The following is a 13,734-nucleotide window of genomic DNA, read 5'->3' as shown; positions in this document are numbered from 1 at the left end:
TCATACCCAAAGGAAAGAGACCAGAGAGGCCGAAGGTTCCTCTCGCATACAAAAGGATGCCAAAGGAAAATACATACTGAAGAGAGACGCGGTGGGTTGGTACAAAGACCGACAGGCAAGTGTCGCCATGATAGGCGCTATACAACTTATGCGTTTGGTGCAGGAGGATTCAGCCCTCTACTGCACCTCGATAAACGAAATCGACGATGTCCTGCGGCAGAAGAATGCCGAGAGGCTGCTCCCTGATGACGACGGAGACCTGCGGGCGATGTTGTTGGAAAGAGTTCCAGGACATTACCACGACCTGTTAGACGTGTTCAGCAAAGTGGAATCCGATCAGGTCCCGCCTTTTCGACCGGGATCAGACCATAATATACAACTCGAGGGTGACCCCAGAACATTGGGATATAGTCCACTTTACAAGATGACGGAGGAAGAGTTGGAAGCTTGCAGGAAATATCTCCAAGAGAACCTCCAGAAAGGTTTTATAGAGCCAGGATCGACCCCGTGGGCCGCCCCCATCCTGTTCGCACGAAAAGGCGATGGAGGACTCCGGTTTTGCGTCGATTATCGAAAACTGAACGCCCTTACCAAAAAAGACGTCTGTCCTTTACCGTTAATCGAGGAGACACTGGCCCGGATCTCCAAGGCTCGATTCTTTACCAAGATCGACATTAGGCAAGCTTTCCACCGGATCCGCATGAACCCGGAACATCGAGATTACACAACCTTTAGGACCCGATACGGGACCTTCCGGTATAATGTGTTACCTTTTGGTCTCACTAACGGGCCGGCCACGTTCCAGAAGTTTATCAACGAGATCCTGATGGAGTATTTGGACGATTTCTGTTCCGCTTATATGGACGACATTCTGATTTGGAGCGAGACTGAGGAGGAACACCAGACTCACGTCCGGCAAGTCCTGGAAAGGCTCAAAAAGGCTGGACTCCAGGCTGACATAAAAAAGTGCGAGTTCCACGTCACAGAAACACGATTCCTGGGCTTTATTATAGGCACCAAGGGCGTCGCTGTCGACCCAGATAAGGTAGCCGCCGTGAAGCAGTGGGCACCACCCACTACCGTGAAAGGAGTGCAGTCCTTCCTAGGGTTTTGCAATTTTTACAGAAAGTTTGTCCCAGAATACAGCCGGGTAGCCAAACCGCTAACGAATTTGACGAAAAAAGCGGTGCCTTTTCAATGGGACGAACATTGCCGCGTCGCTTTCGATACACTGAAAAAGGCGTTAACTTCCGCACCCATCCTTGCCCATTACCAAGCGGATTACGAAACAAGGGTAGAGACTGATGCGTCCGGAGGAGTGGTGGCCGGAGCGTTGCTGCAGCAGAACCCAAACACCCAAGAATGGCATCCGATCGCATTCTTTTCCGAAACTATGCAGCAGGCGGAACTCAACTACCCCATCCACGACAAGGAATTGCTAGCAGTCGTTAGGGCGCTGAAAACCTGGAGACCAGAGCTAATGGGTACCAAAAAGAAGTTTGTGGCGATTACTGATCATAAGGCCTTGGAATACTTTTCTACGAAACGGTTGCTCAACTCCCGGCAAGCGGCCTGGGCCGACTTCTTTTCCCAATATAATTTTGAGATCACTTACCGCCCTGGCAGCGAGAACGTGCTGGCAGATGCTTTGACCCGCAAGGCAGAGGATGTACAAAATCAAAAAGAACGTCAGGAAGCAGAACGCTACATGGCTATTTTCCGTCCTGTCGACAGTGCTGGCGACGACCTTTATGTGGTCAACCCCTTTTCATATTGGCAAACTGTTGCCGATGGCGGTTTCGGAGTGCTGTTGGCAGCGATCGAACCAACTGGCGCAGCTGGACAACTGCTGTTCGCTGAAGAGGTGCTCAGGGCCAACGAGCATTCACCACTGCTAGAACAGTACCGAATTAAGGCCCGTAACCCCGAAGAGAAGCACTGGACGTTGTTGCACGACAAACACGTACTGTACCGAAGGAGATTGGTGATCCCAGGCGACGGGGAATGGCCCGCCAAAGTGATTCGTGAAGTTCATGGGACTATTGCTACGGCCCATCCTGGCCGCAATAAGACCCGCCGTTTGGTGGCACAGCAGTTTTGGTGGCCAGGCATGAGCGGAATGGTGGACCGCTATGTCGCCAACTGTTCCTGTCGATCAGCCAAAGTTCCGAGAGATAAGACCCCTGGGCTTTTACAACCATTACCCGTGCCGGATCGACAATGGAGCACCATCGTCGTAGATTTTAAATCAATGCCCAAGTCGAAGTCGGGAAACGATAACCTGTTTGTAATGATCGATGCGCTGACGAAACGGTCGTGGGCCGTTCCATGTACAAGGACGGCTACCGCAAAAGATGCAGCCATGATGTACTACGAGGGTCCTTACCGCGTTTATGGTTTACCCACGAAAGTCGTTTCCGACAGAGGCCCGCAGTTTGTATCAGATTTGATCGACGAGATGTCCAAGATCTTGCAGATTAAGTGGAAGCTTTCGACGGCCGGGCACTCCCAAACAGCAGGGCAAGCAGAGATTATGAACGCCTACATCGACCAAAGGTTGCGCCCTCATATTAACCATTTCCAAGACGATTGGGACAAACGTATGCCCGCAATCGATTTGGTGCAGGCAACGCTACCCCATGACTCTCTCGGAGGATTTTCACCTTTCGAGATTGGAAACGGCTACCCGGCCCATATGCATTTCGATTGGACGCAAAGGACCGAACTAAAGGGACTGCCTACCCGTGAGCGACTTACAAGAACCGAAGCTCAAGCGATTACCAAAAAGCTCGAAAGCTACGTGGAGGCGGCACGCACCCACCTCCAAATGGCGCAACAACGAATGTGCGACCAAGCCAACAAGCACCGCCGGGAACCCGATTTCGGAGTAGGAAGCGCCGTCTACATTATTAAAAAGCATTGGGTGACGGACCGTCCTAGCGATAAACTAGACTACCCGTTGACCAGATGTAGTTATGTGATTAAGGAGAAGCGGGGGCATTCCTACCGTTTGGAGTTGCCAGACTCTTGGAAGGGAAGCCGCGTATTTCATGCCGACCGTCTTCGGCTAGACCCACGTGACCCATTGGACGGACAAGCCGCAGAAAGGCCCGAAGGCGAGGTAATCGACGCGTCAGAAGATACCAACGAAGAGGAGTGGGAAGTCGAACGGGTAATTTCCTCGCGGGTGCTACGAGGTGTGCTTCAGTACCAAGTCCAGTGGAGAGGCTGGGACCCCGACCCGGAGTTCTACGACGCGGAAGGATTCAAGAACGCGGCTGTGCAATTGCGACAGTACCATAACGCCTACCCCGACAAGGCCGGCCCTCCCATGCGCCTAGAGGCCTGGGAAAAGGCTGCCCTCGAGAATCGGTTCGACCCGCCCGACGAGTACGACAACGCCCCGGCTACGGGGAACAGCACAGCCAGCAGATTGCGACGTCGCCGGTGAAGACAGAACAGGACACAGCAAGAGTCCTAACCGCTCGCGGGGCGGACGGGGGGTAATGTTACGGAGTGGCGTGCCTGGGCGACTGCCAACCGTGACTAGCTCCACCTCACGTGACAAGGCGCCAGGGTGAGTTTGTTATTTGTTCGCTTAGGCGCGTGTACGCGATTGGCACTGCGTGCCTTTCTTCTTCCTTTACACTTAGCTTTAGATCTTCGAATAGAATCGCCCCTATATTGCAGCCTTGTCTCTCTGGGATCGCTTTCGTGACAATGGGTTTTATGGGGCTCCGGATTTGTATTTAGAATAGTATTCCGGGGAATTGTACTAATTGGTTATTTCGATATAAATCGATGTGTTTTTTTCGTATATATAAAAGTTGTTTTCCTTTGCTGCATTATATTGGCTCGAAGGTATGGTTTCTTTTTCGCTGGATCTTTTTCCTAAATCCTCGTTTAATTCCCATATTAAAGGCTAATTGGTCGATTTAATGCGATGGATTTGTCCCAAAAACTTTTTATCCGATTTTTTAAGGTATCCAAATTTGTAAATTCGGGTAATTAGGTCTTTTATTGGTATAAATTCGTTGGTTATTTTGTCCCTAAAGGTATTTGGTTTCCTACTGTTGTCACAGACCTGAAGGACAGCCACTGGGCTGTCGCTTAGTCATGACCCCTGTCACGTGAAGGCGCGAAGGCCGAGCGCCTCGCGCGCGTATATCTACGCGAAATCTCTGCAGTCTCCGATATGTAGCTCCTCGAGCTACGTCTTCGTCAACAACCACCTGCTACCCTGTACCTGGAAGACTAGATAGCCAATATACTCTGTCCTGTTACCTGATCGCCCGCACCTACCTGTCCGCCCTGCCTGCCCGTGACATTACGTAGCTCCTTCATTAGGTGCCCGCGATGCCTGCGTCACTGCAACCCCCGATCTTAACCGATTCGACCGAGGAACTGATCGAACACCTACAAGGACACCCTGAACAATGGGTGTCTTACATCTCCGATTCCTACCAAAAGCTGCAACTATTGCACGATAGCAACGTCCGCCTGAACTCCTGCCTAGAAATGCAGGAAGCCGAGACCCAACGCGCCCGCGCCGAGACCCAAGGCGCCCGCGCCGAAACGGACCGTGTCCGCGACAAGGCGCAGGCCGACATTCTGGCCATGGCCATGGAAAAGGCCTCCGCCATAACCTCCCGGGATGCCGCTTTCGCCGAATTAGAGAAAACACGGTCCGAACTGAAGGAAGTTCGGACCGTAACGCTACCCACGGTACACATAACCACCCCCGCCCCAACTACCAACACGCCTGTTGAACCCCTTATGGTTACTCCTATGGGAACGACTCCGCCGCCTGCTTCCGAACATCCCGCCTCCGCCCGCCTTTCTGAACGACTTCCAGACCCCGATAAATTTACGGGCGCCCGCTCCGACCTCCGCCGCTTCGCCACCCAAATCCGGGGGAAAATGACCTCAAACAAAGACCGCTTCCCCAACCCCGAATCACGCCTGATTTATATAGCCGGTCGACTGTCCGGTAAAGCGTACAACCTGATCCTGCCCAAAATGGTCGGAGGCACACCCCAATTCGGAGATTATACGGATCTCCTCCAATACCTAGAGGAGGCATTCGGGGACCCCGACCACGTCCAAAACGCACAAAACAAACTATATGCCCTGAAGCAGCGGAACGTAGATTTCGCCGAGTATCTGTCGGAGTTCCAACGCCTGTCTTTGGAAGGAGAAATGCCGGAGGATGCCCTCCCCCCTCTTTTATTCCAGGGAATATCGGAAGAGCTCCAGGACATGCTCCTCCACAACCCCGCCCCATCTCGCCAATACCACGAATTCACCCGACACCTGCAAAGTTTGGATAACCGCTACCGCCAGCACCAGCAGTATAAAAATAGACAGACACGTACCCCTCGGGCCGCAGCGCCCCCCGCGCGCGCGGCTCCCCGAACCCAACCCGACATACCGCGGGCCGCCCCCAAGCCAAACGCGGAGCTCCCGCTTAACGACCCTATGGACCTGAGCAGCCAACGCCGCCACAACCGCAAGGAAAACATGCTATGTTACCGTTGTGGATCCCAAGAACATTTCGTTGCCAAATGCCCGGAACCGGATACCCGCCGCACGCGGCTGCACCAGGCCGGAATCGAACGATCCAGGTCCAGGTCCAGGTCCCCGCGCCAAATACAAACCAAACTCCCTAAAAACCCCCGCCGCGGCTCGGACGCCAGCCGCTCCAGCAGCCGAAGTTCGAAAAACGGAGCCCGCCTGGGATAAGTCGCCCCCAGGCCGCCAAGGCCGCGCATAGACCGCCGGCGATCCGCATCTCTGCCGCCGCCGTTCACGGGTTCCCCGTTGAAGAGGAATATAACCAACGATCCGACCTGATGATCCTGCCTGCCGAACTGACAGTGGGGGGCCAAAACCTCCCAACCTATGCCCTCACCGATTGCGGTGCGGAAGGAAAATGCTTCCTCGACCAAGGATGGGCCGAAGAACGCCAACTACAAATGTATCCGCTGCGAAACCCATTCGACATCGAAGTATTCGACGGAAGGACCGCCGAAAGTGGGAAGTGCACCCATTATGTCCGAGGACAATTGAGAATCAAGGACCACATCCAGAAAAACGCGCTGTTCTTCGTCACACAGCTAGCCCACTACCCCATTGTGCTAGGAATGCCTTGGCTAAAGCAGCACGATCCAACGATTGGATTCGCGTCACACGTTATTACGTTTGACAGCGACTATTGCCGCCGACACTGCAATATGCCCGACAAACCGGAGAAGGTTAAAGCTTTACACGCCGTACCAAAAAAAAGCCGCCCCCAGTACCAGGCTGACCGACCGCCGTCCCTCCGCGAAATGGATATCGCCCCTATCTCCCTGCAAGCCGCGAGCATGTACGCCCGCCGCCGATCCTGCCGACTGTACGCCGTAACCTTGAAACAGATTGATGAGGTCCTAGCCGCCGACCCCCAAAATAGGAACGGGCCGACCCTGCCCGAAACAATCCGGGAATTCGCGGACGTATTTTCCCCGCAAGAAGCCGAGAAGCTGCCCCCACACCGACCGTCCGACCACCATATCCCGCTTATAGAAGGAAAAACGCCGCCGTTCGGCCCCCTGTACGCCATGTCCCGCGAAGAGCTGATAGCCCTTAAGGAATGGCTGACCGCAGAGTTGAGAAAAGGGTTTATCAGACCCAGTTCGTCATCCGTCGCCTCGCCCGTTTTGTTCGTGAAGAAGCAGGGAGGAGGGTTGAGGTTTTGCGTGGATTACCGCGCGCTGAATAACATTACCGTAAAAGACCGTTACCCGCTGCCGCTAGTCCGAGAGACCCTGAACAACCTGGCCGGCATGAAATTCTTCTCGAAAATCGATATCGTTTCCGCTTTTAACAATATTCGGATTAAAAAGGGGGAAGAATACCTGACGGCATTCCGCACGAGATTCGGCTTATACGAGAGCCTAGTCATGCCTTTCGGGCTAACGGGAGCCCCCGCGACGTTCCAGAGATATATAAACGACTCCCTGCGCGAATACTTAGACGTATTTTGTACAGCCTACCTGGACGACATTTTGATTTATAGCCGCACCCGAACAGAACACGAAGAACATTTGAAACTCGTACTGGAAGCCCTGAGGAAAGCCGGGCTATACGCCAACGCCGCGAAGTGCGAATTCTTCGTGACGGAAACCAAGTTCCTGGGCCTGCTGGTCGGCGTCGAAGGCGTAAAAATGGACCCTGAAAAAATCACCGCTGTCCTGGACTGGCAAACACCCAAAAAGCTTACTGACGTACAAGCATTTTTGGGGTTTGGCAACTTTTACCGGCGCTTTATCCGAGATTTCTCAAAGATCGTAGCCCCTTTGACGAGATTGACCAAGAAAGACGTCGCATTCGAATGGAATAGCGCCTGCGAAACCGCCTTCCGACTGCTGAAGAGAAAGTTTACCGAAGCCCCCGTACTGGCGCACTTCGATTGGGAAAAGGATGTGATCCTGGAGACCGACGCTTCCGATTATGTTTCTGCGGGAATATTGTCACAATACGGCGACGACGGAATACTCCGCCCCGTCGCGTTCTTTTCGAAAAAACACACAGCTACCGAATGCAATTACGAGATTTACGACAAAGAATTGCTAGCCATTATCCGCTGTTTTGAAGAATGGCGCCCGGAACTCGAAGGGACGTCGTCCCCGGTCCAAGTAATTACGGACCACCGCAACCTGGAATATTTCACGACGACGAAAATGCTCAACCGCCGACAAGCCCGATGGGCCGAATTCCTGTCAAGATTTAATTTCCGTATCACTTACCGACCCGGGAAACAAGGAGCGAAGCCCGACGCACTAACCAGGAGGTCAGAGGATATGCCTGAGGAGGGGGATGAACGACTTAAGCACCAAACACAAGTCGTACTGAAAGAACACAATTTACCTGCCCGCCCCACCCGGTTACAACCCATAATCCGCCAAAACAAACCCCTATTGCCAAAACACCTGATAGAGCTACTAGACGCCGGATACGAATCCGACCCGATAACGCAATCTGCCCTAGAAGCGTTGAGGACAGGCGCCGACCGCCACCCCAAGCTGCAATTGGCCGAATGCGAAGAACGATCCGGCTATTTGTATTACCGCAATAGACTGTACGTACCCGATTCGAATAATCTGAAAGCCGAGATCCTGCGCCGCTGCCACGACTCCCCCGTCGCCGGTCACCCCGGCAAAGCAAAAACCTACGACCTGCTGTCCCGAGAATATTACTGGCCCGGAATGCTACATTACGTATCATTATGGGTAAAGAAATGCCAGACCTGCCGCCGAATCAACCCGTCCCGCGAAGGCCACCAGGGCCTCCTGCGACCCCTGCCCACTCCTGAACGCTCATGGCAACACCTGTCGATGGATTTTATCACACATTTGCCGCAAAGCAACGGCCACGACGCCATCCTAGTGGTCGTAGACCGCCTGACTAAGATGAGACACTTCGTCCCTTGTAAAGGGACCTGCAATGCCGAGGACACCGCCAACCTGTACCTACACCACGTATGGAAACTACACGGGTTGCCCCTGACGATAGTTTCGGATAGAGGCACCCAATTCGTGTCGAAGTTTTGGAAACACCTGACAACCCGTTTGAAAATCGACAGCCTGCTATCCACTGCTCACCACCCCGAGACTGACGGACAGACCGAGCGTTTTAACGCGTCCCTGGAACAATATTTGAGAGCTTATGTGGCCTACCTGCAAGATGATTGGGAAAGTTGGCTTCCCCTCGCCGAATTCACAGCCAACTCCCACAAGTCCGAGACCACCGGAACCTCCCCGTTTTACGCGACTTACGGATTCCATCCCCGCATGGGATTCGAGCCGGTACCCCTGAACCAGCCTTTGCCCGCCCAGCGGGATGCCGAAAAGCTAGCCGCCCGAATGGAAGCCATTCTGGAACAAGCCCGCGCCGAAATGACCGCCGCCCAAGCCCGTTACGAAGAACAGGCGAACCGACACCGTACCCCGGCCCGCCGGCTTACCGTCGGCCAATATGTATGGTTAGACGCACGGAACATCCAGACCGCCCGCCCGCAGAAGAAACTGGATTGGAAGAACTTGGGACCCTTCCGAATTTCTGAAGTGATTAGCCCGTACGCCTACCGTTTGGACCTGCCGTCGTCTATGAGAGTACACCCTGTTTTCAATATAAACCGACTAAAACCTGCTGACGTTGAGCCCCTGCCGGGCCAACAACCTGCACCGCCACCCCATTTGGAAGTGGAAGGTGAGAGAGAATACGAAGTCGAAGAGATCCTCGACTCCTTTTGGGAAACCCGCGGCCGAGGAGGCCGCCGGCTGAAATATATCGTCCGTTGGGCTGGATATAGCGAACCCACGACTGAACCTGCCGATTACCTGGAAAACGCTGCTCAATTGGTAAAGAATTTCCACCGTCGATACCCCCATAAGCCCGGGCCCCGGCCGTGACGGAGCTCGGCCTGGAAGGGGGGAATACTGTCACAGACCTGAAGGACAGCCACTGGGCTGTCGCTTAGTTATAACCCCTGTCACGTGAAGGCGCGAGGGCCGAGCGCCTCGCGCGCGTATATCTACGCGAAATCTCTGCAGTCTCCGATATGTAGCTCCTCGAGCTACGTCTTCGTCAACAACCACCTGCTACCCTGTGCCTGGAAGACTAGATAGCCAATATACTCTGTCCTGTTACCTGATCGCCCGCACCTACCTGTCCGCCCTGCCTGCCCGTGACAAATTTTCGGAAAGCCAACGAAACGTTTAACAAACGACAAAGGGCCAAGAAAACACGAATCCGTATAAAAAGGTTAACAAACGTTTAAAAAATCCGAATTTTGATGGCGCAAAAAATGCGAATGGGCCTATATACGAAAAAAAAGCGAAAATAAAAAGGGATATAATGCGCAAATAACGATTAAACGGCGATATGGAAACTGTAATAAACCCGGACATAATATACAAACATATTAGGAAGATGAAGAAATGTTTGTTATATATAGTTCCGATTGCATTGTAATTAATTAAGCAACGCTGGCGTTGTAATTGAAATTTGGGAATAAAACCGACCGGAAAAGTGTCCGGGGTACTGTCCTGTCCGGGGTACTGTACATCCACGTTAATGGAGTTATATGGGTAAAATGTGGATCTGTAGGATGGTTTCTACGTTGGTCGTGATCCTTTTGATCTTTTTTTTTTATGTTTTCGAATCTGTCGACTGTTGCCAAGTTTTTAACTTCGGACTCTCTTTAGAAGCTGTTAATTTGTGCACCAAATGCTGAAACAAAATTAGTTACACAAAATCGCAACTTTTAGAGTTGGTATCGTTGCATGATTCAATTTTATTACGTCATATATTTGGACTTTACTCCTAATTCGTAAACTTCAATTCAATCGTGTTTCCAACAAGTGTGATGGTGACGTTTTATTTGCCGGTGTGCCTAACCTGGTCCACCCCCCATTTGTGCCGGTAAAGTGCCCAAGTTCTGGGTCTAGATCCCGACTCGAATATGGGTCCTTTTTCCTCCTGTCTATGTGACTGAAATTTCAACGTCACAACGTTGACATTTGGTTTGCCAGCCCGCATTTGGACAAATCCTGTATTTAGGGCCTGTTCTTTCGCGACTTTCAAAACAGCCCTTTTACTTCATATTTATATTTGAATCCTCGATTCCTTCGGAGATGCATAACGGATCCCCGAGAACAAGGCAAGCAGCGACACCAAAGAAAATTAATCGAAACCTTAAAGGATTGCTGAGCAAATGTTACGAATACGGAAAGCTGCCCGGGGTCGAGCTAGCTCTCTATATAGAATATCCAGAAAAGGACGAATCTGTTATTTTCGAGTCGGAAAATGTTGGAATAATAATAACTATCGCATTTGAAGGGATATTCCGACATGGAGTAACACGAGCGGCCTCTGGGATGCCTTACGAGTAAGGCATCCATGGGCCCGCACGAACCCCTTTATTGTGCCCCAGAACAGATTGCAAATAACTTCCTTTATCACTTAGAAGAGAGACAGGAATAATTAGATATAGCGATTCGCACTACTTATTTGTCTCAACTCGAATCCCTACGCGTAGACGAGGTCTATGAACATCCGATCCCTGGCTCGGCCTGGAGCCGAGTCGTGATTCTGAGGGTAGGTTTGGGGGCCTGATCCTCACATTTTCAACGCGTTATCGATTGTAGTTTCTCTATTCTCCCCAGTCTAGAACTTTCGTTAATAACGCCTAATATATTGAGGTTGTCCAATGTATGCCTGGCCGTGATATACTCTAATTGACCTCAATATTTACTTGAGAACGATTATAATTTCACCCCCGGTCATTGAAAACCCCAATTACCCAGCCAGACGCTCAATTGCGTCAACCCACTGTATTTTACCCTAAAAACAGGATACCCCGATACCTTGATCGTAACACGGATGTGTAACGGTTGGCAACGGCGAACATCCGTATATTATGCAATTGAGTGCCAAGAAGCCCTGACATCCTGTCAACTTCCCTCTGGCAAACTTTGTGCTTTATAAAAATCAAAGCTTGTGTAGCCATTCGATAAGAGTGTGTCCTCCTTTATCACATTTTTCGTCATTTGATTTATGATTCAAAGTTTTGCCGATTTACCTTAAATGGCATAAAATTTGTTGTGGAGACATTAGTCAGCATTTACGCAATGAAGCTGGTATTTTTATGTCCTTTGTTCTATTAATAGGCACGAGCTGGAAGTGACCAACTGCACGGTCATAACAATAAAACTTTTACCCACTGTACTTTACCATAAAAATAGGTTACCCCGATAACTTGATCGTAATATTAACCTCCGATGCGTTACTACCGATTGTTACGGAGTGGCGTGCCTGGGCGACTGCCAACCGTGACTAGCTCCACCTCACGCGACAAGGCGCCAGGGTGAGTTTGTTATTTGTTCGCTTAGGCGCGTGTACGCGATTGGCACTGCGTGCCTTTCTTTTTTTTTAACAATATTTAGTTAGTTTTTGATTTTCGAATAAAATCGCCCCTGTATTGCAGCCTTGTCTCTTTGGGATCGTTTTCGTGACACTTTAACTGTAACAAATTGCCGGCCTTTTATTAGAACCCTGGCATAACTGGGACCTTTTGAACTTAACATAATATGGTAATGCCTTTGCACTTTTATAAAGTTTATTTTAACTTTGTTATGGAATTTAGTTGCCCATATTTGGAAAGCTTTATATATGTAACGAAACGTTTTCCAAAAATACTTTTGAAAAAAAGCTCTCACTAATATTAAAAAAACAGTAAGGTTTAGTTCCAATAATCCAATTGGGTAGTTGTTCGCTAGTTAAAACTCAGAACAAACTTTTGGTGTTTTTATTACATAATCTTGCAACTTTTATATAAAACATGCGTTGTCACCCCCAAATTTTACATTGCTGCAACTTTCTTACAACCACAAAACTTATCCCCCTTCACCAAACTCGTTTGCAGCTTACACGCATTTAACCTTTTATAAACATCAAAACCAAAACCATTCAAGATGCTTAACAACTTTGTTACTCGACTTGCCTTTTCCTCTTTACTTCTGGGAACTTTTGCGCAAGCAGTTCCATCGAAGCTTTACTGTGTAGGCACGAAACATAGCAGTTCGAGCTGCCAAGCCGGCAGCTTTTGGGAAACGGCCGCTGAGGCCAGGAAGGAAATTCGGCAACCTCATCATAACAGTATTTATACTGTCGATACACAAGGAATCGAGGACATTTTTACTCAATATGAGCCCGATTCGAAGAAGTGGAGCAATACAAGACTTATCCCTGCTAAAAACTTGAAAATAAAAGAAACTCGCTTTCAAGATGGCAGAGTTAACCATTATAATTAATGGATTAAATTATATCTCGGTGTTACGATCAAGGTATCGGGTAACCTGTTCTTAGGGTAAAATACAATGGGTTGAAGCAACTAAGCGTCTGACTGGGTAACTGGGGTTCTCAATGACTGGGGGTGAAGTTATGATCGTTCTCAAGTAAGTATTGAGGTTAACTAGAGTTTGATTGCTGCTAAGCAATCCTAGAATCGAATCTATCTACATGGTAATAAGCGTGCCTTATATAGACTATGTTCCGAATGTGATCTCCTTGATCTCACTGGATCAGTGAGATCACTTCTGTTGATCTGTTGTGATCCCAAAAGATCACTGAGATCACTCTCTTGGCAGTCACGTGAGGTCACGTGATTTCTTCTTACGTAATCCTTGTTCTGCCGGTCGGTGATTTTCCTGGGCGGGTGTCGTCAGGAGGGGTGTGACCCCACCTGGCCTCCCTGGTACTGGCCCAACTGTCTGGTCGTAACACTCGGCTCGCAAGCCTGAAGGGGCTGCAGCCCTAGTTTTGGCGCTATCTATTACGTACGCTGGGGTGGAATAGAAAATTTTGTTGGGGCAAAAAAGAAAATGGGGAAAACCGCATTTTGTCTAGTTTATAGCTTGCGAGTCGTGTTTCGCGAGTTTCGTGTTTTTCGTGTCTCTACATTAGAACTAGCAATTTATTCCGTACCAGCAATTACAATTGTTCCATTTGTTTTATTTTTCATTTCCCGTATTAACGTTTGATTTGTTACGGCCAGGCATACATTGGAGAACCTCAATATACTAGGCGCTATTAACGGTAATTTTAAATTAAGGAGAGAAAAAAGAAATATTAAATAGCGACACGCCGGTTAAATGCGTTTAAGTCCGGAGCCAGTGGACCTTTGCGCGCCAT

General features: G+C 50.1%; 1 protein-coding gene across 1 annotated transcript; it reads left to right on the top strand.

Moving 5' to 3' along the window:
• Window positions 1–12,444: 12,444 nt before the first annotated feature.
• Window positions 12,445–12,945, top strand: MGG_17556 (uncharacterized protein). Its single transcript, XM_003719097.1, has one exon. The coding sequence runs from the start codon at window positions 12,516–12,518 to the stop codon at window positions 12,852–12,854; it is 339 nt and encodes a 112-aa protein (XP_003719145.1). The 5' UTR covers window positions 12,445–12,515; the 3' UTR covers window positions 12,855–12,945.
• Window positions 12,946–13,734: the final 789 nt, after the last annotated feature.

Source organism: Pyricularia oryzae, chromosome 6, assembly GCF_000002495.2.
Source record: "Pyricularia oryzae 70-15 chromosome 6, whole genome shotgun sequence".
Lineage (NCBI taxonomy): Eukaryota > Fungi > Ascomycota > Sordariomycetes > Magnaporthales > Pyriculariaceae > Pyricularia > Pyricularia oryzae.
Note: the sequence above shows the minus strand (reverse complement) of the source record. Positions and strands in the feature narration are given on the sequence as shown.

Bases quoted from the DNA above. Each gene is read 5' to 3' on its own strand.
- MGG_17556 (XM_003719097.1), top strand. From the start codon at position 12,516: ATGCTTAACAACTTTGTTACTCGACTTGCCTTTTCCTCTTTACTTCTG.